The following is a 26049-nucleotide window of genomic DNA, read 5'->3' as shown; positions in this document are numbered from 1 at the left end:
GGGGGAGCTGGCGGGGGCTTTGGGTTTGTAATGTTTAACTGTCATTCATTCTTTGGGAACTCCTCTGTTTTAGTGGATGTTTGCAAAGAAAAAGAATTTCAGGATGACTATTGTATACATTTCTCTGATATTAAATGTACCTATCGAATGCTACCTCATGATTTTGCTCTGTTTTTACACTTTTTTTTAATATATTCTTACTGTAACATATAATTTTTATGTATTGCATTGTACTGCTGCCACAAAACAACAAAATTCAGGGCATACATCGGTGATAACAAACCAGATTCTGATTTTCTCTACCCAACTGGTCCATAGACAGTCCTACTGTTGATCTGGCCACGTGAGGCAATTTGTTGAGGTCTGCACCATTCTCTGGATCTTCATAACCCCATGAAGGCTCAGGTTCTCAGCCTTCCATGGAGCTGTGGAGTGATGGAGCTCGACAGCACAGAAACGGGACAGACATGGTCACAGGGAGATGGTGCAAGGTCCACAGAGAGCACAGAACCCGGGTCGCCAGGGCTGGGAGGGAGGGGCTCCACTCACTCTATCATCATCTCTCTATAATCTCTCTGAAATACTCTCTTTGTAATAAACTCACACAGAATGCTGCAGGAACTCAGCAGCTCAGGCAGTATCTATGGGAAGAGTATATAATCAACGTTTTGGGCCAAGACCTTTCATCAGAAAAAAGAGTCCAGGTGAAGAATCTCGACCCGAAACGTCGACTGTTTACTCTTTCCCAGAGATGCTGTCTGACCTGCTGAGTTCTTCCAGCATTTTGTGTGTGCTGCTTTGAATTTCCAGCATCTACAGATTTTCTCATCTTTATATGCACTTTGTGGGCACGAGGCCAAGTGGTTAAGGCATTGGACTAGCAACCTGAAGGTTGTGAGTTCGAGCCCCAGCCGAGGGAACGAGTTGTGTCCTTGAGCAAGGCACTTAATCACACATTGCTCTGCGACGACACGGGTGCCAAGCTGTATGGGTCCTAATGCCCTTCCCTTGGACAACATTGGTGTCATGGAGAGGGGAGACTTGCAGCATGGGCAACTGCTGGTCTTCCATACAACCTTGCCCAGGCCTGTGCCCTGGAGAGTGAAGACTTTCCAGGCGCAGATCCATGGTCTCGCAAGACTAACAGATGCCTTTATATGCACTTAAGCAGTTTATGCACACAGCAGTTACTTGTACATAGTGTTTTATAGGATTGCTTTTATATTTAATGCACTGAAGTTCATCATTCCTAACTTACTGCTGCACCTGCACACTTGCTCCCAATGACTGGTACGCAAGGAGACCAGGTCTTCGATGCACCTCCCCCATCCTAATCCTTCACCAGTCAGATAATCATCTGTCCTTCCGACCTACATGTGACAAATAAAGCTAATCTCTTTAAGTCCTGTTGAGTGGCACTATCTGTGGCTACGTTCCTTCCTCAAAAGTTAAAAAAAAAATTTCATACATACAAGATGCTTGCCACAGATAAGCTCACAATTGTGAGGGCACATAAGAAACTGTCTGATTTCCGGCTCACTCCAGATAAGGAAAAGAGAGCAGAAGAGTTGACTGGTTTCTATTCATAGAGCTATAGAGACACACAGCACAGAAACAGGCCCTTCAGCCCAACTCATCCATGCTGACCCAGATGGTAAATTAGTCTATTACTATCACATGTACCAAGGTATTTGGCTTGTACACCACAGTCCTCAAACACAACTGATTTCACCAGTGCATTAAGGCAGAACAGGGGTAAGTCAGTAACAGAATGCAGAGGGGGCAGCACGGTAATGTAGCGGTTAGCACAAAGCCTTTGAGCACCAGTGACCCAGGTTCAGCTCTTGCCACTGCCTGTAAGGACTGTGTATGCTCTCCCTGATTTCACGTGGCCTGCCTCCAGGTGCTCTGGTTTCCTCACACATCCCAGAGGCATACTGGTTGGAAGGTTAACTGGTCACAACGTGGCATGGGCTCGTTGTTACCGTGCTGTATCTCAAAATAAAAGTGAAGTTTGATATCTACAGAGAACGTGCAGTAGAGGTAGGCAATTGGGTGCAAATCTTAACAAGGTAGTTTGGAGGTCAAGAGCCTATCTTACCATAACAGGGAATTGTTCTAAAGTCTTAGAACACCGGTGTAGAAGCCATACTTGAGCCTGAAGGAATGTAATCTCAGGCTTTTGTACCTTCTGTCTGATGGGATGACGGGGGGGAGAGACTGTCAGTGACGGTGGGGGGGAGGTCTGATGGGGGGAGAGACTGTCAGTGATGGGGGGGGGAGGTCTGATGGGGGGAGAGACTGTCGCTGATTGGGGGGGTCTGATGGAGGGAGAGACTGTCGGTGACAGGGGGGGTCTCTGATGGGGGGAGAGGAGAGACTGTCGTTGACAGGGTGGTCTGATGGGGGGGAGAGCTTGTCGGTGACGGGGGGGTCTCTGATGGGGGGAGGGACTGTCGGTGACAGGGGGGTCTCTAATGGGGGGAGAGGAGAGACTGTCGGTGACAGTTGGGGGTCTCTGATGGGATGGGGGGAGAGGAGAGACTGTCGGTGACGGGGGGGTGGTGGTCTCTGATCATGCTGAGCTGCTTTACCAGGGTAACAAGAAGTGTAGACAGAGTCCATGGAGGAGAGGCGGTTATCCATGAACTGCTGATCTGAGTCTGCAACCGTCTGCAGTTTCTGTGGTCGGGGCAGTGCAGTTGCCATCCTGAACAGTGATGCATCCAGACAGGATGCTTTCTACGGTGCATCTGTCAGAATTGGGAAGAGTCAATGTGATGGACTAACAACTTGCCTGGGTTGAGGCCTGTCTGTGTGAGTGGGTGGGAAAGGGGCTTGCCTGGCTGTTGTTGTTGCTCTTGTTGTCGTTTGCGTTGTCCCACTGAGCATCGTGGGCACGCTACCTTGGCGCTGAAATGTGAGGCGACGTTTACGGGCTGCCCCCAGCACCCCATCCTCAGGAGGTGCAGTCGACGTTTCAGGCCGAGACCCTTCGTCAGGTCTTCCTTCAGTTAGTCCTGACGAAGGGTCTCGGCCTGAAACGTCGACTGCGCCTCTTCCTATAGATGCTGCTTGGCCTGCTGCGTTCACCAGCAACTTTGATGTATGTTGCTTGAATTTCCAGCATCTGCAGAATTCCTGTTGTTTACCCCATCCTCAGGTTGTGTTGGTTGTTAACACAAATGACACAGATCACTGCGTGTTGCAATGTACACGTGATAAATAAATTAATCTGATTCTGAATCTGATGGACATCGGACAGCGCAGCACAGGAACAGGCCCTTCAGCCCACAATGTTTATGCCGACCAAGGCACCAACCTAACTCATCCCTCCTGCCTTCACGTGATCCATATGTATGGGTCAGGTCTAGCAGGCTGCGGGAACGCTGTGCTCGTGCCAGAAGCATGATGCTACTTGTTGGTTGTTAATGCAAACTATGCACTTCACTGTATACTTTGATGGAGGTGATAAAGAAATTTGACTCTCAATCTGAATGTGAGTGCAGTTTCAGCAAGCTCGACGTCTAACAGGACGCAGCAGTCTGCTTGACAGGCACCCCATCCATGACCGTTCCTTCATCCCACCACAACAATACACAGTCGCAGCAGTTTGTACTGCAATAACTCAGTGAGATTCCTCAGATAGCACCTTCCCAATCCACTATCTCTACCAGCACCTTCTCAAACCACCATCTATACCAGCACCTTCCCAACCACCATCTCTACCAGCACCTTCCCAACCCACCATCTCTACCAACACCTTCCCAACCCACCATCTCTACCAGCACCTTCTCAAACCACCATCTATACCAGCACCTTCCCAACCCACCACCTCCACCAGCACCTTCCCAACCACCATCTCTACCAGCACCTTCCCAACCCACCATCCCTACCAGCACCTTCCCAACCACCATCTCTACCAGCACCTTCCCAACCCACCATCTCTACCAGCACCTTCCCAACCACCATCTCTACCAGCACCTTGCCAACCACCATCTCTACCAGCACCTTCCCAACCCACCATCTCTACCAGCACCTTCTCAAACCACCATCTATACCAGCACCTTCCCAACCCACCACCTCCACCAGCACCTTCCCAACCACCATCTCTACCAGCACCTTCCCAACCCACCATCTCTACCAGCACCTTCCCAACCCACCATCTCTACCAGCACCTTCTCAAACCACCATCTATACCAGCACCTTCCCAACCCACCACCTCCACCAGCACCTTCCCAACCACCATCTCTACCAGCACCTTCCCGACCCACCACCTCTACCAGCACCTTCCCAACACACCACCTCTACCAGCACCTGCCCAACCCACCACCTCTACCAGCACCTTCCCAACCCACCACCTCCACCAGCACCTTCCCAACCCACCATCTCTACCAGCACCTTCCCAACCCACCATCTCTACCAGCACCTGCCCAACCACCATCTCTACCAGCACCTTCCCAACCCACCATCCCCACCAGCACCCTCCCGCCCCTCCATATCTACCAGCGCCTTCCCAACCCTCCATCCCCACCAGCACCATCCCAACCCACCATCCTCACCAGAAACTTCCCGACCCACCATCTCTACCAGCACCTTCCCAACCCAGCACTTCCAGCAACACCTTACCGACCGACCATCCCCACCATCACCTTCCCAACCCACCATCTCCACCAGCATCTTCCCAACCCACCATCCTCACCAGAACCTTCCCGACCCACCATCTCTACCAGCACCTTCCCAACCCAGTACCTCAAGCAGCACCTTCCCGACCGACCATCCTCACCAGCACGTTCCCGACCCACGATCTCTACCAGCACCTTCCTAACCCACAATCCCTACCAGCACCTTCACAACCCACCATCTCCACCAGCACTTTCCCAACCCACCATCCTCACCAGAAACTTCCCGACCCACCATCTCTACCAGCACCTTCCCAACCCAGCACTTCCAGCAGCACATTCCCGACCGACCATCCCCACCAGCACCTTCCCAACCCACCATCTCCACCAGCACCATCCCGACCCGCCATCTCCAGCAGCACCTTCCCACCCACCACCTCTACCAGCACCTTCCCAACCCACAACCTCTACCAGCACCTTCCCAACCCACAACCTCTACCAGCACCTTCCCAACCCACAACCTCTACCAGCACCTTCCCAACCCACAACCTCTACCAGTATTTTCCTGACCCACCACCTCGACCAGCACCTTCCCAACACATCACCTTTACGAGCACCTTCCCAACCCACCATCTGTGTTCAGATTCAAGTTGAGGCGTAACCTTTAAGGGAAGTTTAGATAGGTACATGGACGGAAGAGGTATGGTGGGCTACGGGTATAGCTAGCTGAGATGAGGCAGAAGACCAGGCAAGCACTGAATAGATGGACCAAAAGTCCTGTTTCTATGCTGTAGTGCTCTACAATTCAATTCCTAAAACAGCTCATCTCCACCTTCTCAAGAGAAACTAGGGAGGAGCCATTAAATATTGGCTCATTCTGCAAATCTTACGTAATCCTTTGACTGATCCTGCTGAAACTTTATCCTTTCCACCATCTTCTCAACAACTATCTCTCTCCCAGTCCTGACAAAGGATCTTTGACCTGAAACACAGAATCACAGGGCACTGCAGCGAACAAACAGGTCCTTCAGCCCATCTAGTCCAGGCCAAACTATTATTCTGCCTAGCCTGATTGACCTGCACCCGGACCGTAACCCTCCATATCCCTCCCATCCATGTACTTACCCGCATTTCTCATAAGTGTTGAAATGAAACCCACATCCATCACTTCTGTTGGCAGCTTGCCCCACACTTGCACCACCCCTGAGTGAAAAACTCTTGTTATGTTTTGTAATTCCAAAACATTAAAACATCACCTGGCAGTGTCATGACGTATACTTGTTCATTTATTTATTGAATAAAAATGATCCAATATTACATCTATTTGTTGGAAAATGTATGTGAACCTTTGCTTTTGGTAACTGGCTTGACCGCCTTGAACGGCAATAACTTCAACCAAACATTTCCGGTAATTGTTGATCACTCCTGCACGTCGGCTTGGAGGAATTTTCGGCCATTCCTCCTTACAAAACTGCTTCAACTCTGGGATGTTGGTGGGCTTCTTTGCATGAATTGCTTGCTTCAGGTCCTACCATGACAATTCTATAGGACTAAGGTCAGGACTTTGACTTGGGCATTCCAAAGACGAATTTTCTTTTTCTTAAACCATTCTGTTGTCAATTTACTCTTGTCTTTTGGATCATTGTCTTGTTGAATCCCTGCCTCCTGCTCCAATCCCTCAGCCACGCATTTATCCTCCACCTCATCGCATTCCTACTCTCACTGTCGCGTGGCACAGGCAGTAATCCCGAGATTACTACCTTTGCAGTCCTTTTTCTCAACTCCCTTCCTAGCTCCCTATATTCTCCTTTCAGGACCTCTTCCCTTTTCCTACCTATGTCATTGGTACCTATATGTACCACGACCTCTGGCTCCTCACCCTCCCACTTCAGGATATCTTGAACACGATCAGAAATATCCCGGACCCTGGCACCAGGGAGGCAAACTACCATCCGGGTCTCTGGACTGCATCCACAGAATCGCCTATCTGACCCCCTTAATATTGAGTCCCCTATCACAACTGCCCTCCTCTTCCTTTCCCTACCCTTCTATTTCATTTATATAGCACCTTTCATACATTAAGATGCAGGCTCAAAGTGCTTTACATAGATCGTGAAGATAAATCAAAATAGTGATAAAAATATGAAACAAAAGTAAAGATCAGAAGCAAAGACAAACATTATATAGAGTACTGTGCAAAAGTATTGGGCACCTGTATATAGCGAGGGTAACTAAGACTTCTGCACAGTACTGCATTAAGTTTATGTATTGCACTGTACCGCTGCCACAAGAAAACAAATTTCACGACATAATAGCATAAGAAATAGGAGCAGGAGTCGGCCATCTGGCCCGTCGAGCCTGCTCCACATTCAATAAGATTATGGCTGATCTGGCCATGGACTCATCTCCACCTACCTGCCTTTTCCCCATAACCCTTAATTCCCCAATATGCAAAAATCTACCCAACCTTGTCTTAAATATCTTTACTGAGGTAGCCTCCACTGCTTCAATGGGCAGAGAGTTCCACAGATTCACCACTCTTTGCGAAAAGCTCATCTCTGTCCTAATTTTACTCCCTCAAATCTTTAGGCTATGTCCCTTAGTTATAGTCTCACCGACCAGTGGAAATTATTTTCCTGCCTCTATCTAATCTCTCCCTTTCATAATTTTATATCTTTCTATAAGATCTCCGCTCAGTCTTCTGAATTCCAGCGAATAGAGTTCCAGGTGACTCAATCTCTCCTCATAGCCCAACCCCCTCATCTCTGGAATCAACCCGGTGTACCCCCTCTTCACTGCCTCCAAAGCCAGTATATCCTTCCTCAAGTATGGAGACCAGAACTGCACACAGTACTCCAGGTGCGGCCTCACCAGTACCCTGTATGGTTGCAGCATAACCTCCCTACTCCTAAATTCAATCCCTCTAGCAGTGAAGGCCAACATCCCATTTGCCTTCTTGATAGCCTGCTGCACCTGCAAACCAACCTTCTGTGATTCATGCACATGAACTCCCAAGTCCCTCTGCACAGCAGCATACTGCAATTTTATTACCTTAAAATAATAATCTGATCTTCCATTTTCTCTTCCAAAGTGGATGACCTCATATCTACCAACATTGAACTCCATCTGCCAGATCCTTGCCCACTCACTTAACCTAGCTATATCTTTCTGCAGACTCTCCGCATCCTCTGCACAACTTACTTTTCCACTCAACTTAGTGTCGTCAGCAAACTTAGTACCGACCCCTGTGGCACACCGCTCTCCACTGATTGCCAACCAGAGTAACACCCATGTATCCCAACTCTCTGTTTTCCATTAGTTAACCAATCTTCTATTCATGCTAATACATCACCCCAACTCTATGCATCCTTATCATATGGATAAGCCTTTTATGTGGCACCTTATCGAACACCTTCTGGAAATCCAAGTAAATAATGTTTATCTGTTCCCCTCTATCCACTGTGCTCATTATATCCTCTAAGAACTCTAATAAGTTTAACAAACAGGACCCGACTTTGATGAATCCATGCTGTGACTGCCTGGTGGATCCAGTTCTTTCCAGATGTCTCGCTATTTCTTCTTTAAAGACAGCTTCAAGCACTTTCTGAACTACAGATGTTAAACTAACTGGCCTATAGGTACCTGCCTTTTGCCTGCATCCTTTTTTGAACAGCGGTGCGACATTCGCCGTCTTCCAATCCGCTGGAAGCTGCCCAGAGTCCAGAGAATTATATGAAGGATGATAAACCTGATTCTGATATGGGTCTCGATTGTGGACTGAGAGTGGAAAAGGGGCAGGGAGAGGGGAATCGTGGTTGGGAAAAGGGGGATGGAGAGGGGAGAGAGCGGGAAGCACCAGAGAGACATTCCATAATGATCATAAACCCATTGTTTGGAATCAAATGATTCTCATCCTGGTGTCTCAGGACTGGGTGTGTCTGCATACACGCCATCGCCCCCCCCCCACAACCCTGGTACTCCTTTTCTTCCATCTGTCCCAGACCCCTCCCACAGTTCTCCACCCTTCACCATTCCAAACATATTTTGCTCCCGCTAGATTTACAAACTCTCTCTCCACTCCATGTTGACAATATAGTACCATGCAAAAGTCTGAGCCAACCTAGCTAGATACATATGTGCCTAGACCTTTGCATAGTATGATAGAAATATAGGCTCTTTAAGTGGTTAAATTTTCACTCACCTGTAGTTTGGAATCTTCTCAGAAAGCCCAAAGTCTCCCACCACGGCAGTGTAGGACTTCTCCTCGCACTTTACCAGGCAGTTCTGGAAGGAAAGGGCTAACATTACACTAAGAAAAAGTTTACTGTCAGTGACATACAGTCAGTGGTCATTTCATTAGGTATTACCTGTACATCTCGTTAAAGTAAGTATCTGGCCAGCCAATCATGTGGCAGCAACACAATGCATGCAGATGAGGTTCAGTTGATGAAATGTGAACTAAGTGCCTTTGACTATGGAATGTTTGTTGGTGCCAGATGGGGTGGTTTGAGTAGATCAGAAACTGCTGATCTTCTGGGATTAGCACGTACAACAGTCTCTAGAGTTTACAGATAAACAAAAAAAGTCCAGCTGGTGGAAGTTTTGTGGGCCAAGCTGTCGGGAAGGTAACAGTGACCTAAATAACCATGAGTTACAACAGTGGTGTGCAAAAGAGCATCTCTGAACGTACAATATGTCGAACTTTGAAGTGGATGAGCTAGAGCAGCAGAAGACCACAGCGGCTTCCACTCCTGTAGCCAATAAAGTGGCTATTGAGTGCATGTCATGAAATTTGTTGACAAGACATGGAAATGTCTACAATCACCAGGCAGGCAGTGCACGGACCATCTGACTGTCAGTTGGAAGGGATGTTGGAAGTGGAACACTGTAACAGTCCTCGAGCAACACCTTCTGGCTTTGTGCTGGGAGCTGAATCCACCGTCTGACCATCCCTTCCCTTCCTCGTTGATGCAGATCAGTAACATCATGGAAGCCCCCCTACCCTGCTCATGGACCGTTTGTCCCACTCCATCAGGGAGGAGCCTACACAGCATCCACATCGGGACCACCAGACTCAAAAGCAGTTACTTACCCCAAGCAACACCTCCACCCAATAACCCACCTCCTCACCTCCTCACCTCCCCAACAACCACTACTTTATCATTTCCTGTCAGTCACCTTATGTACAGACACTCCTGTGCCTAGTGTCACTTTATGGACACACAATCAATCTATATGGACATAGATCTATATGCATAAGTATCTGCTATGTTGATATTTATCAAGAAAAAGGAGGGAGGAGAAGATGGTGGCGCAATGCAACACACGCGGCTGTTCCGAATGAATATCGATATGTGTAACTAGGGGTGCCATGCATCAATCCAGATTTGATGGGGACAGCCATGAAAGCGCAGAGGAACATCTGGAGTAACTCCTGAAATGCCCGCTTCGCTGCCGCTGCTACTGTGCGATCGAGCATCTCCGGAGACGAAGGCCCCAAATCCTCAGCTTTGCGTATCACCTGTTGCCGGGACCGGGGTCAAAACGCTCGACAGAGATAGTGCTCGGTGCTCGGTGTCGAATAGGTGGTCGGAGGCTCGGAGTTTTCGGACAGACTCTGAGTCGGACTGTGGTCGGATGCTTCTGGGATGCTGCATCGGCAAGTTGGCGGCGCTGGGGGTTTACCGTCTGCGTGAGATGATGGGACTTTAGAGAGACTTTGAGACTTTTACTGTGCCCATGGTCTGTTCTTATCAAATTACGGTATTGTTTTGCACTGTTGTAACTATATGTTATAATTACGTGGTTTTTGTTGGTTTTTAAGTCGGTTTGTCATGTGTTTTTGTGATATCATTCTGGAAAAACATTTTTATCATCTCTTAATGCATGCATTACTAAATGACAATAAAAGGGGACTGTGTGTCCTCATAATCATAATAATAATATTATGTTTTTTATTATGCCGTCTCTGTTTCCTGAGGAGACTGAGGTCCTTTAACATCTGCCGAACGATGCTGAGGATGTTCTACGAGTCTGTGGTGGCCAGTGCGATCACGTTTGCTGTTGTGTGCTGGGGCAGCAGGCTGAGGGTAGCAGACACCAATAGAATCAACAAACTCATTCGTAAGGCCAGTGATATTGTGGGGATGGAACTGGACTCTCTGATGGTGGTGTCTGAAAAGAGGATGCTGTCCAAGTTGCATGCCATCTTGGACAATGTCTCCCATCCACTACATAATGTACTGGGTGGGCACAGGAGTACATTCAGCCAGAGACTCATTCCACCGAGATGCAACACAGAGCGTCATAGGAAGTCATTCCTGCCTGTGGCCATCAAACTTTACAACTCCTCCCTTGGAGGGTCAGACACCCTGAGCCAATAGGCTGGTCCTGGACTTATTTCATAATTTACTGGCATAATTTACATATTACTATTTAACTATTAATGGTTTTATCACTATTTATTATTTATGGTGCAACTGTAATGAAAACCAATTTCCCCCGGGATCAATAAAGTATGACTATGACTATGACTATGACTACTATCATCTCCTTTACCTTATTGTGTTGTTTTGTGCTGCATTGGATCTAACGATTATTTCACTCTCTTTCACACATGTGTACTGGAAGTAACATTAAACAACCTTGAATATTCCACGGCAGCATAAACCGGGTGATGTTCAACCAGCTGTCCAACGCTCCTGAGGGCCAAGGGGGAGAGGCAATGTATGCCCATCCCGCCAGCAAGGCGCACCTTCTCGGAAACGAAAGTTAAGTACGGCCCGCACTGCGCCTGCTTCTGCAAACCCAACACCCATCAGAGTTGGAGTCGTCCCCGAGACTTGAGCACAGGAGGGAGGACTCCCTCAGACAGAACACAGAACAGGAGTACCATGGTAGGGTAGCGGTTAGTGCATTAGGGTTACTGCTTGGAGCATCGGAGTTCAGAGTACCATTCCGGCACCCTCTGTAGGAAAGTTTGTACTTTCTTCCATCGTGTGTGTGGGTTTCCTCTGGTTTTTTTAGATTATGAGGACACACAGTCCTCTTTTATTGTCATTTAGTAATGCATGCATTAAGAAATGATACAATATTCCTCCAGTATGATATCACAGAAACACAGAACAGACCAAGACTGAAAAACTAACAAAACCACATAATTATAACATATAGTTACAACAGTGCAACAATACCATAACTTGACGAAGAACAGGCCATGGGCACAGTAAAAAAGTTCAAAGTCTCTGGAAAGTCCCACATCTCACGCAGACGGGAGAAGGAAGAAAACTCTCCCTGCCATGCCCAACCACAGTCCGACTCTGAGTCATCTGAAAACTTTGAGCTCTGATCAGCCCTCCGACACCAGGTACCGAGCACCATCTCTATCTGAATGCTTCGACCTCAGCCTCAGTCGCCAGCAGCAGGCAAAGCCGGGGATTTTGGGGCCTGCCCTCCGGAAGATTCTCGATTGCACAGTAACAACAGCGAACCAGGCATTCCAGAAATTTCTCCAGATGTTCCTCTGTGCTTTCACATCTGTCTCCATCAAATCAGACTTGTCCACGGCCCCTATTTAACAGATACGATATCATTTCACCGGAGAGCTGTGTGCGCTGCATCGCGCCGCCATCTTCTCCTCCCGCCTCAGTTTCGTCTCACAGTGCAAAGACGTACTGGTTGTTAGGTTAATTGGTCATTGTAAATTGTCCTGTGATGAGGCTGTGAATAAAATCAGTGGGCCTGAAAGGTCTGTTCCTCACTGAATCTCTGACGAAATAAATAAAGGTCAACACAAGAACAAGCCTTTCAGCCACCATGTCTGTACCAAACACCATCGAAGCAAACTAAATCCCTCTGTCTGTTGCCATGCTGTATCTCTAAATAAAAAAATTTAAAAACTAATCTTTAATCTCTAATTTCTCTCCACATTCCCATCAACTCAATCGCACACTCAGGATGATTCCCAGTGGCAAATACCCCACCAACCCGCATGTCATTGGGATGCAGGAGGGAACCTAATGCGGTCACAGGAGGACGTGCGAACTCCACAGAGACAGCACCCTAGGTCAGGACTGAACCCGAGTCTCTGAAGCAGGGAGGCAATGGCTCTACCCACAGAGCCACTGTGCCAGTCTAAGGAAAGAACAGCTTCATCTGTCTTCCAGCACCAACATAGCATGCCCACAACTTACTAACCATAACCCAAGCCTTTGGAACGTGGGAGGAAACTGGAGCACCATGTATTCACAGAGAGAAGGTAGAAACTGCTCACAGACGGCAATAGGAACCGACCACTGGCACTGCAGCAGCGTTACACGAAGCGCTCTGATGAAGTTTTGGTTTCCATACCTTGGATGTAAGGTCCCGATGGAAGATTCCCTTGGAATGCAGGTAGCAGAGGCCCTTTGCAATGTCCAGTGCCAACCTGATTCGGACCAACCAGGGCAGGTGCTCCTTGCTGCCCAGAACCTGCTCCAGGCTTCCTCCGTTAATGTACTGAAACACAGAGAACGAAGACAAACACAGGTTAATGAACATTGTTCAGTCATGTCCAAAGTCATCCCGCAGATAGAATCAACGTCAGGCTCCGGGTCTATTGTCATATGCACAAGTTCCTCGGGGTTTACTCCCGAAGCCTCCCCCATGGGTGGGTAGAGCCGCAAGGCAGCAGAGGTTTGAGATCAGAGTTGTCCTTCTCCTAGATGAACTGCCAGCCTCGGCTGGCGAGTCACATCCGCCCAGTCACCACTGCCAGGGAGAGGGGGAAAGGGGGCCAGAGGAGTGGGGAGCAAGACGGATGTCAGTAATCTGGTATGGATGCAAAAAAAGAAAGGGTTTAGTGATTTAGTATAACCTGACCTTCAACAATCTTCCCCTCCAAACTCATCAGCAAGCTCCAAGACCTGGGCCTCTGAAAATACATCCTTGATTTCCTCACTGACAGACCTCAATCCATACGGATCAAAAACAACATCTCCTCGCCACTGACCACCAGCACAGCCACACTCAGGGCTGTGTGCTCAGTCCCCTACTCTGATCCCCATCACCCTTGGCCGTGGTGGCTGAGCACATCTCCAACACCATCTACAAATTTACCGACGACACCACTGTGTTGGCCAAATCAGGTGGGGATGGGTCAGCACACAGGAGTGAGGCAGGACACCTGGTTGAGTGATGCGACATTAACAATCTCTCACTCAACATCAGCAAAACCAAGGAGCTAGTCGTTAACTTCAGTGAGTGGAAGTTGGGAGACCAATACCCTGTTCTCAGTGGAGAGGTGGGAACAGTTCAGATTCCTGGATGTTAACATCTGGGATGACCTGTCCTGGGCAATCATGAAGAGGGCACGTCAGCACCTCTACTTTCTCAGAAGCTTAAGGTGATTTGGCATGTCACCAAATGGGGTACAGTAGCGTAGCAGTTGGCGCAATGGTATTAACGCTGGGAGCATCAGAGTTCAGTTCCAATACCGTCTGTACATCCTGTCTGTGACCGTGTAGATTTCCACCAGGTGCTCTGGTTTCCTCCCACGGTCCAAAGACATACTGGTTGGTAGGCTAATTGGTTATTGTAATTGTCCTGTTATTAGGCTAGGGTTGTGTTGGCGCATGGCCAAGTGGTTAAGATGTTGGTCTAGTGATCTGAAGGTCGCTAGTTCGAGCCTCAGCTGTGGCAGCATGTTGAGTCCTTGAGCAAGGCACTTACTCACACATTGCTCTGCGACGACACTGGTGCCAAGCTGTATCGGCCCTGATGCCCTTCCCTTGGACAACATCGGTGGCATGGAGAGGGGAGACTAGCAGCATAGGTAACTGCCGGTCTTCCATACAACCTTGCCTAGGCCTGTGCCCTGGAAACCCTCCAAGGCGCAGATCCATGGTCTCACAAGACTAACAGATGCCTATTTAGGCTAGGGTCAAACAGGTGGATCACTGGGCAATGAGGCTTGTTGGGCCGGAAGTGCCTGTTCCACTCTGTATCTCAAAATGTATAGGTAGATAAGATAATAAATGTACAAATATATAGCTTGATATATAGATAATCAAAAAAATGCTCTAACACGCTGCTACAGTTCACCGTTGAAAGTATCCTGACTGGTTGCATTATGATCTGGACAGCAATTGGAATGGTCAAGAATGTGAGAGGCTGCAGAGGGCAGTGGACACAGCCCAGTCCCTCCAGTCCCTCACGTACACTTTCCCCCCTACCACTGACAGCATCCACAGAAGGCTCTGCCCCAAGGGGGTGGCATCTATCATCAGGGATCTCCGCTATCCGGGCCCTGCCCTCTTCTCTCTGCCACTATGAAGCAGGAGGTACAGAAGCCTGGAGTCCCACACCAGCAGATCAGGAACAGCTATTTTCCTACAACCATCAGGTTCTTGAAATAACCCGCACAACTGCAACCCTACCTCCGCATCGGAACACTGTGGACCACTTTTCGCAAGACTGTGGACTCGACTGTTTTTTTTGACATTAATGTCTTGTTTTTCCACATTTACCCTGCTCTCTTCACCATCCTATATAATTAATGCACAGTGTACGTGAAATTGATATTCTTGTGTCTACCTGCCCATGAAGCGGCTGCAAGCATGTTTCTCCCTGTACCTGTACCCGACCGTGCCTGGGTAGACATCAATAAACTCAACCCGACTGGACTTGTGAAATGACTCACAAGGTTGTCACTGGGACTGGGTGGTCTGAACGTCATGAGAAACTGGATAGAACGCAGAACAAGCCCTTCAACCCATGATGTAGTGCTGACCTTTTAACCTGCTCTACGATCAATCTAACCCTTCCCTCCCACATAACTCCCAGCTTTCGATCATCCGTGCACCTTTCGAAGAGACTTTTAAATGCCCCCAGGATATCCACCTCTACCATCACCCCGGTAGCGCGCTATGCGAGAGCGAGGGAAGAGGCGAGAAAGAGGGAGAAGGAGGGAGAAAAGCAGAGGGAGTGAGGGGAAGAGGGAGAGGGGGAGGTGAGACAGAGGGAGGGAGAGAGAGGGAAAGAGAGAAAGGGAAAGGAAGAGGGAGAGTGGAGAGGATCAGAGGGTGAGAGGGAGAAGGCAACAGGAACACCCCACGCTGGTCCAGGATACATAACCTAGATGGAAGGAGAACGCAGAGGTGTCGGGCAGGAATTATTTTCGTTCTGTGCCACCTGCATTGCCAGAGCTCTTGCCTGGAAAATAGACAGAGACTCCCCCATCTCCTTCCCCATGTATTGGTGCATGGTCCTGTTGTTCTACAGTCAACAGGTACCATAGCATGTATTTACAGTGCCTATAAAGAGTATTCACCCCCCCTTGGAAGTTTTCATCTTTTGTTGTTTTGCAACATTGAATCACAGTGGATTTAATTTGGCTTTTTTGACACTGGTGAACAGAAAAAGACTCTTTGGTGTCAAAGTGAAAACAGATCTCAACAAATTGGTCTAAATTAATCACAAATATAAAACACAAAATAATTGATTGCATAATCAATTGCATAATCAAGACCACACTTGGAGCATTGTGTGCAGTTTTGGGCTCCTTATTGTAGAAAGGATATACTGACATTGGAGAGGGTTCAGAGAAGATTCACGAGAATGATTCCAGGAATGAAAGGGTTACCGTATGAGGAATGTCTGGCAGCTCTTGGGCTGTATTCCCTGGAGTTCAGGAGAATGAGGGGGGGATCTCATTGAACCATTCCGAATGTTAAAAGGCCCAAACAGATTAGATATGGCAAAGTTATTTCCCACGGTAGGGGAGTCTAGGACAAGAGGGCATGGCTTCAGGATTGAAGAATGTCCATTTAGAACAGAGATGAGGAGAAATTACTTTAGTAAGAGAGTGGTAAATCTGTGGAATTTGTTGCCACAAGCGGCTGTGGAGGCCAAGTCATTGGGTGTATTTAAGGCAGAGATCGATAGGTTGTTGATTAGCCAGGGCATCAAAGGGTATGGGGAGAAGGCAGGGAAGTTGGGATGACTGGAAGAATTGGATCAACCCATGATTGAATGGTGGAGCAGACTCGATGGGCTGAATGGCCGACTTCTGCTCCTATATCTTTTGGTATTATAAGTCTTTACCACCCCCCCCCCCGCCCACCTTCAAGTCAGTGTTTAGTAGATGCATCTTTGGCAGCAATTGCAGCCCTGAGTCCGTCTTTACAAAACTGCTCAAGCTCAGTCAGATTGCATGGGGATCGTGAGTGACAAAGTCCAGTCACAAATTTTAAATTGGATTGAGGCCTGGTCTCTGACTTGGCCACTCAAGGACATTCACTTTGTTGTTTGTTAGCCATTCCTGTGTAGCTTTGCCTTTATGCTTCGGGTCATTGTCTTGCTGGAAAACAAATCTTCTGCCGAGTCACAGTTCTCTTGCAGTCTGCGTCAGGTTTTTCTCCAGGATTTTCCTGTATTTTGCTGCATTCATTTTACCCTCTACCTTCACAAGCCTTCCAGGGCCTGCTGCAATAAAGCATCCCCACAGCATGATGCAGCCACCACCATGCTTCACAGTAAGGAAGGTGTGTTTGATGCTGTATGGTGTTAGGTTTACTCTAAACATAGCGTTTAGTCTGATGGCCAAAAAGCTCAATTTTCGGTGTTCAGTTCTGGTCACCTCACTACAGGCAGGATAGAGAGAGTGCAGATGAGATCTACAAGGATGTTGCTTGGATTGGAGAGCATTCTTTAAGAGAACAGGTTGAGTGAACTTGGCCTTTTCTCCTTGGAGCGATGGAGGATGACAGGTGACCAGACAGAGGTGTAAAAGATGATGAGAGGCAGCGATCATGTGGATAGCCAGAGGCTTTTTCCCAGGGCTGAAATGGCTAAGACAAGGGGGCACAGTTTCAAGGTGCTTGGAAGTAGGTACAAGGGGGATGTCAGAGGTAAGTTTTTCACACAGAGAGTGGTAGGTGTGTGGAATACACTGCCAGTGACAGTGGTAGAGGTAGATAAAATAAGGTCTTTTAAGAGACTCTTAGATAGGTACATGGAGCTTAAAAAAATAGAGGGCTATGCGGTAGGGTAACTAGGCAGTTTCTAGAGTAGGTTACATGGGTGGTACAACATTGTGGGCCGAAGGGCCTGTAATATGCTGTAGATTTCTACGTTTGGTTTCATCAGGCCATAGAACCTTCTTCCAGCTGACTCCAGAGTCTCCCACGCGCCTTCTGGGAAACTCCAGCCAAAACGTCATGTGAGTTTTTTCAACAGTGGCTTTCTCTTTGCCACTCTCCCATAAAACTGTGACTGGTGACACACCTGGGGAACGGTTGTTATATGCACAGTCTCTCCCATTTCAGCCACTGAACCTTGTAACTCCTCCAGAGTTGCCATGGGCCTCTTGGTGGCCTCCCTCACTAGTCCCCTTCTCGCACGGTCACTCAGTTTTTGAGATTGGTCTGCTCTAGGCAGATTTACAGCTGTGAAATATTCTTTCCATTTCTTGATGATTGACTTAACTATAGTCCAACTGATATTCAGTGACTTGGAAATTTTCTTGTATCCATCTCCTGACTTGTGTTTTTCAACAATCTTTCTTGCAGGGTTGCTTGGAGTGTTCTCTTGTCTTCATGGTGTAGTTTTTGCCAGGATACTGACTCACCAGCAGTTGGAGCTTCCTTCCTAATGGCTGAGGGTAAGAATGACCTCACATGACGCTCTTTGGAGCAGCACAGTTGTCTTAGTCTCTTACTAAAAGTGCTCCTCTCTTCAGCCAAGGTGCCATGCAGAGGGTGAGAAACATTGTCCAGGACTGTCAGGATTTTCCATAGGTTCCTTTTCCTCCAGTGTGTCCTGTTTGACTCCTATAACAGAGCCAGCCTTTCTAATCAGTTTATTGAGCTTGTTGGCCTCACCCATGTTCACGCCATTGCTCCAGCACAGCACCGCATGGAAGATTGTACTGGTGACAGCAGACTGGTAGAACATGTGAAGGAGAGGCCTGCATACTCCAGAGAACCTCAGTCTCCTTGGGAAGTAGAGGTGATTCTGGCCCTTCTTGTACACGGCCTCTGAGTTGGTGCTCCACTCAAATCTGTCATCCAGGTGCATCCCCAGGTACTTGTAGGTCCTCACCACATCCACGTCCTCACATCAACAGTAACAGGGAGCAGTGCAGGCCCAGTCTTCCTGAAGTCCATCACCATCTCCTTTGTCTCACTGATGCTGAGCAGAAGATGATTCAGCTTGCACCATTTGACAAAGTCCTCCACTAGGGCCCTGTAGTTATCCTCCCGTCCTCCCTTGATACACCTAACAATTGCTGAGTTGTCAGAGAATTTCTGCAGATGACATGACTCAGTGTTGTATCTAAAGTCCGGGGTACACAGGGTAAACAGGAGGAGAGCCAATACTGTCCCGTGAGGCCCCAGTGCTGCTTATAGCCATGTCTGACACACTCCTCTGAAGCCACACAGACTGTGGTCTGTCACTCAGGTTGTCCATTATCCAGGATACAATGGAAGTGACAACCTGCATTCAGTGGAGCTTTCCCCCCAGCAATGAGGGCTGTATGGTATTGAAGGCACTAGAGACATCAAAAAACCTGATCCCCACTGTGCTGTCCTGCTTATCCAAATGGGAGGAGGCTCTGTTCAGCAGGTAGATGACAGCATCATCGACTCCAGTGTACTCCTGGTGGGCAATCTGCAGGGGATCGAGGGGGCTGATCTGACCAGGGGTTGGAGGTGAGTCAGGACCAACCTCTTTAGGGTCTGCACGATGTGTGACATCAGGATCACTGGACGGTAGTCAATCAAGAGTTTCGGTTGGCCCTTCTGGGTACTAGGACCACACATGATGTTTTCCACACAGTCAGGACCCGTTCCAGGCTGAGACTCAGATTGAAAATGTGCTGGAGAACTCCGCACAACTGCTCAGCAAACTCCTTCAGGACCTTGGGATTCACACCATCCGGTCCCAATGCTTTGCCATGTCTGAGCTTCCCCAGAGCCCTTCCCACCTGCTCAGCAGTGAAGGCGAGTCCATGATGACTGGGGAGTTGGTGGAAGATGGGGACTGGGGGAAGATGAAGATCGGGACGATAGTAGTTGGCATGTGGAGGTGTGGATGGTAGGTGCAGGGCAAGGAGGGGATGAAGACAGTGGTAGCCTGTGTTGTTCATCTACGTGTTGAACTGGAGAGGGGAGGAGGAGGGAGGAGAGGTGTTGGTGCTGAGGGAGCATTGGGTGCCTCGGCACCTGGACTGGTGTGCTGAGGGAATGTGTGAACAGGAGGGCAATTGTCAAACCTATTGAAGAATTAGTTTAACTCATTAACCCATTCACGGCTGCATTCCATATAAAAGCAGGGACGTGATGCTGAGGCTTCATAAGGCACTGATGAGGCCTCACCTTGAGTATTGTGATAAGTTTTGGCTCCTTATCTAAGGAAAAATGTGCTGGCATTGGAGAGGGTCCAGAGGAGGTTCACAAGGATGATTCCGAGAATGAAAGGGTTATCATACGAGGGACGTTTGATGGCTCTGGGTCTGTACTCGCTGGAATTTAGAAGGACGGGGGGGGGTGGGGAACCATTGAAACATTTCTAATGTTGAAAGGCCTAGACAGAGTAGATGTGGAAAGGATGTTTCTCCTGGTGGGGGAGTCTAGGACAAGAGGGCACAGCCTCAGGATGGAGGGGCGTCCATTTAGAGCAGAGGTGCAGAGAAATTTCTTTAGCTGGAGGGTGTTGAATTTGTGAAACTTGTTTATACAGGCAGCTGTGGAGACCCGGTCGTTGGGTGTATTTAAGGCAGAGATTGATAGGTTTTTGATTGGCCATGGCATCAAAGGTTACGGGGAGAAGGCCGGGGAGAGGGGCTGGAGGGGGGATGAGAAGGATCAGCACACACAGAAACACGGCAGACACACAATGTTCTTTCAGTGAGGGAGAGATCAATTTCCTTTACAGATGACTCCTTGGATCAAGACTGCAGTTTTAATTATTCACACTACTGACAGCGTTTGCTTGATTAACTCCGAAGCGCTCCTTCCTGTCATTATTTTGGACGATTGCCTGGGGAATAGGGAACGTGTCCAACTCACCAGCAGAGCCAGAGAGTGTACACGCAGGGCGGAGTGGAGTGGGAGGGGAGCCGGCAGGGTAGAAAGGGGTGGGAGATCTGGTGTGGTGGGGGGCGGGGGTGGTGTTGGGAGTGAGGAGGCTTGAGGAAAGGACAGTGAGTGAACACAAACAAGCAGAACTGAACAAATGGACTGGGCGGCAGCGAGGCAAGGCTCGCAGGTAATTAGAGAGCTGACTAAGTCTGGTCTGTGTAGTGCAGACCGTGCCAGAGTATCTTCTGCACAGATCTCAGAAACTCCCCTGAGTTCAACACCTCCAAGCCACCGCAGTTCCTGCCAAAGATCTCTCACAGGGTACCACACCTGGGCCTACATTTGGCCTTTAGATTTTAAAGGTTTTCTTTATTTGTTACATGTAGGTCAAAATGTTGTGTTCTATGTTCTATAGAGGCATTTCAGAAAATCGTAGATGGGCACTCAGATTATAGACAGAGGGTGGGCTGTCTAGGAGGGGGATGAGGGGGCACCACTGACCCAGATATGGTGGGCGTGGAGAAGATGTTTCCAATCATGGGAGAGGTTAAGAGGATTAGAATATGAAAGCAAGGATGTGATTCTGAGGCTTCATAAGGCATTGGTCAGACCACACTTGGAATATTGCGAGCTGTTTTGGGCCCCTTATCTAAGAAAGGATGTGCTGGCATTGGAGAGGGTCCAGAGGAGGTTCACAAGAATGATCCCAGGAATAAAGAGTTAACACGTGGAATGTGTGGATTTCCTCAGGGTGCTCCGGTTTCCTCCCATGGTCCAAAGACAAACCGGTTGGTAGGTTAATTGGTCATTGTGAATTGTCCCATGATTAGGCTAGGGTTAAATCAGGGGCTGGGCAGCACGGCTCGAAGGGCCGGAAGAGCCGATTCCACACTGCGTCTCAATAAATAAACATAAGGAACGATTTCCAGTGGTCGATTAATCTTTTCTCATTAAACCTATTGTACTGCTTTGTTCTGCTATAAATACCCACAAGAAAATGAATCCCTGGGTGGTACCTAGTGACATATATGTACACTGTTAAAAAACATACTTTGAACTTCGAACTGAAGCGCTCCCGGGGAAAGCCACGGGGCCAGAGAGAGAACATGCAAACTGCACACGCATAGACAGCACTCGAAGTTGGGATCGAACCGTGGTGGGAAAGTGGCTCCACCGACTGCACCTCTGAACTTCCCCCCACCCCACCCCACGCACCACCAGCCTGGGCAAACACACTCAATCACATTGACCCATGCAGGGCAAGCAGCCAAATGCAGTCAGTACACTGTAGAGGGGCCGAATGGCCTCCGCTGTTTGTAGAGAGGATAGGGTGTATCACAGCAACTTACCTCCGTCAGAGCATGTAGCTGGCCCTCGTGGACACACACACCCATGAACCTGTGGAGATAATCACACACAATGATCAGCCAATGTTAAATCGGCAGGCAAAGGAAAAGAACGAAAGATTACCTATGTTTGTCAAATGTCCATCGAGACCTCAAAACACGCAGTGAAATGCGCCATTTGCGTCAACGGCCAACACAGTCCGAGGATGTGCCTGGAGGGGTCAGTCCACAAGTGTCACCATTCTTCTAACACACTAACCCCAACCCGTACGTCTTTGGAATGTGGGAGGAAACCAGAGAACGTGGAGGAAACCCATGTGGTCACCGGAAGAGCATACAAAACTGATTCAGCCAGTGCAGGGAATTCAGCCCAGGTCACTGGAGCTGTAAAGCATTAGGCTAACTGCTGCGCCAGGGGCAGGAGTAGATGCAGACAGTATGGAGGCGTGAACATGAAGGGAATGAACAGATACGAATGATACACAGGAGGACATTTAGTACAAATTGGCATCAAATTTGGCACCACTTTGTGGGCTGAACCCATGCCCAGTGCTGTGCTGATCTAACTTTTTGTTCAGTTTGCACTGTTAAGTATATATGCCTGGAATTTCGAGCAACCCCTTTACCGGCCCGTGAACAACTGGTGATATCAAAAGTCAAGAGGCAATGAGAGTCAGAATTCGGTTCAATATCACTGACAAATGTCATCAAATTTGTTGTTTTGCAGAAGCAGCTTTTGTAATATATAATAGTAAAAAACTATAAATTATGATTTAAAAAATACAGTGGATTCTGGTTAATTAGGACATATCAGCACCAGCACAATTATGCGCCAATTATCCTAAGATTTATGGAAACAGTTAAAAAAGTAGAAAAAAATCAAACTACTGTTTAACTGAGTAACAAATTATGTACTTAATTTAATTAGAACACTATCATACTACTGCAGTACTTTAAAACTGTATTGGTTCCTAATAGTTGCTGATGAAGGAATTCATCCAGTCTACACTGCCACATGCTTTTGATTGTCTGTAAGTGAACAAAATCAGTGCAGCCACCTAGTGTAGGTAATAGACTGCCTTCATACAATGCTTTTGACGACTGTATCCTCCAAATCTTCACTTTCATTGTAACATTTAAGATTATTGGCTTCACACTCTTTGTAGCTCCTAACTTATTGAAGTAGTGAAATTGTTTCATTTTCACTCCCGGCCATTTCCCGGAATCTCCAAGCCTGAATGCTTGAAAACACAGTGAACAAAACAGTTCTGAATTGTCTTGCTACTTATTTCTCGCCAACTGTCAGTGACAAAAATCACTGTTTTTTGGACACAAACACACACAACTTGACACTATTTAAAAGCTGCTTGTTCTAAGCACGATGCATCGCCTAACAGCAACACAGGTGCATGCATCTGATGCTAGTTAGAACCTGTTTGGCAACTGTCTCCTGCCCTGATTAAGCAGCATAATGTCCGAAATAGACAAAGGGAATCCCGGCTATTTTCTCGATTAGTTTTTGTTCTTTAAGAGTCGTGCCAAATAGGTGGCTGACCCAATTAACTAATGACTCAACTATCCAGAATCCACTGTGTATATAGATATAAATTAAATTAGTGTAAAAAGAGAGGAAAAAGAAGAAAAAACGAATGAGGTTGTATACATGTGCACATTGTCCATTCATAAATCTCATGGTGGAGGTGGAGAATTTGTTCCTGAAACATTGAGTGTGGGTATTCACGCTCCTGTACCTCCTCCTTAACGGTAGCAATGAGAAGAGGTCATGTTCTGGGTGACGGGGGTCCTCAATGATGGATGCCGCCTTCTGAAGGTGTCTTCGATGCTGGGGAGACTAGAGCCATGTTGGAGTTGGCTGAGTTTACAACTTTCTGCAGCTTTTACCAACCCTGCTCAAGTCACCCTCCGTGACTTGTCTGTCCCGCTTGGTGGAATTCAGTGCTGAAGACCTGGTGCTTATTCCTCCTTTGCCAAGGTGGGCTACTGAGCCCACTTCTCGGTCCGGTGGGCAGGGGTCAGGGAGGGAAAAAGGCAAGTAAAATTGCGTTTTGGATGGGGTGGAAGCAAAACTTAGTCTCTTCTGCAGTGTGTGACAGAATAAAACTCCTGCAGATTCCAGAAATCTGAGATAAAAAGCAGAAAATGCTGGAAACACAAACAGGTCAGGCAGCAAACGTGGAGAGAGAAATGGCATGAATGCTTCAAGTCGAGGATCTTTCAGACTTACCGAAAAGAACAAGGTGGTTGAAGGGTCTAGATAGAGTGGACATGGAGCGGATGTTTCCAGTAGTGGGAGTGCCCACAACCAGAGGATACAGACACAGAACAGGACATCCATTTAGGGCAGGTATGAGGAGGAATTTCTTTAGCCAGAAGGCAGTGAATCTGGGGAATTCATTGAACAGAAGGCACAGCACTTCTTTCCTTCCTCCACCAGATTTCTCAATGGTCCATGAGCCCAGACTACTGCCTCACTATTTTTTAGATACTCTATTGTAACTTATAGTAACTTTTATGCATTGCACTGTACTGCTGTCGCAAAACAACAAATTTTAAAACAAACGTTAGTGATAATAAATGAGATTCTGACTTTGATTCGGCATCTTGCCGTTAATTTTATAAATCCCAGTGGGTAGTCTAGGCACTGCGGGGAGGATTTAATTAACCTGCTCCTGGTTATAAAATGTGACCACATCTCTGTAACACAGACATCTTATTTAGTGCAGCGGGAAGGTATTGTGCCCTGGGGAGACAGCCCATATTAATATGCAGGAATATTTTTTTTTTGGGATGGACAGACATTACTGCCTGTCCCATTAATAGAGACACACCTGACAAGATCAGATCAAGTTTCCTATTCATCATAATAACTGTGGAAGAAATATTGTAGACACAAACACAGAAGATTCTACAGATGCTGAAAATCTAGAGCAACACACACAAATTGCTGGAGGATCTCCAAGTCAGGCAGCACCTATGGAAGGCTGCAAACAGTTGATGTTTCAGGTCAAGACCCTTCATCAGGACTGGGAAGGAAAGGGGCAGAGGCCAGACTAAGAAAGTTGGGAGGGGGTACAACTGGTGGCTGATATGTGCGACCAGCTGAGAAAGGATGCAGGTGGATGTGGGAGAGGGTTATGAAGAAAGAATCTGGGAGTGGATGGATGGAAGAGGTGAAGGGCTGAAGAAGAAGGAATCTTAATAGGAGAGCGGAGAGTGGACCATGGGAGAAGGAGGGGAGCCAGAGGGATGTCATGGGCAGGTGAGAAGAAGAGGTGAGAGGGGAACCAGAATGGGGAATGGAAGAAAGAGAGATGGGAGAGGGTTGGGGGGAGAAGTGACCAGAAGTCAGAGTTATCAATGTTCATGCCATCAAGTCGGAGGCCAGACAGAATATGAGGTGTTGTCCCTCCAACTTGGGTTTGGCCTCATCATGGCAATAGTCATAGTCATACTTTATTGATCCCGGGGGAAATTGGTTTTCATTACAGTTGCACCATAGGTAATAAATAGTAATAAAACCATAAATAGTTAAATAGTAATATGATAAATTATGCCAGGAAATAAGTCCAGGACCAGCCTATTGGCTCAGGGTGTCTGACCCTCCAAGGGAGGAGTTGTAAAGTTTGATGGCCACAGGCAGGAATGACTTCCTATGACGCTCTGTGTTGCATCTCGGTGGAATGAGTCTCTGGCTGAATGTACTCCTGTGCCCAACCAGTACATTATGTAGTGGATGGGAGACATTGTCCAAGATGGCATGCAACTTGGACAGCATCCTCTTTTCAGACACCACCGTGAGAGAGTCCAGTTCCATCCCCACAACATCACTGGCCTTACGAATGAGTTTGTTGATTCTGTTGGTGTCAGCTACCCAATAGAGGAGGGCATGGCCAGCGAGGTCAAATTGAAATGGTTGGCCACTGGGAGATCCGGCTCCTGCAGCAGACAGAGCGAAGGTCTTCAAAAAGGCGGTACCCCGTATCTGCATCATGTCTCACT

The 26049-nt window shown here is 47.8% G+C and overlaps 1 protein-coding gene across 1 annotated transcript in view; it reads right to left on the bottom strand.

Annotated features, from left to right (window-relative positions):
• LOC134347244 (dual specificity testis-specific protein kinase 2-like) overlaps window positions 1-26049 on the bottom strand; it is a 135229-nt gene that overhangs the window by 50800 nt on the left and 58380 nt on the right. Inside the window, exons 3-5 of the mRNA XM_063049591.1 lie at window positions 22033-22081; window positions 12972-13118; window positions 8824-8906 (exon numbers count right to left, since the gene is read on the bottom strand). Coding sequence (XP_062905661.1) covers window positions 8824-8906; window positions 12972-13118; window positions 22033-22081 — 279 coding nt within the window. The remainder of the gene's footprint in view (window positions 1-8823; window positions 8907-12971; window positions 13119-22032; window positions 22082-26049) is intronic.

The sequence above is a fragment of the Mobula hypostoma genome, chromosome 5 (genome assembly GCF_963921235.1).
Source record: "Mobula hypostoma chromosome 5, sMobHyp1.1, whole genome shotgun sequence".
Taxonomy (NCBI): Eukaryota; Metazoa; Chordata; class Chondrichthyes; order Myliobatiformes; family Myliobatidae; genus Mobula; species Mobula hypostoma.
This window is presented reverse-complemented; position numbering and strand designations above follow the sequence as displayed.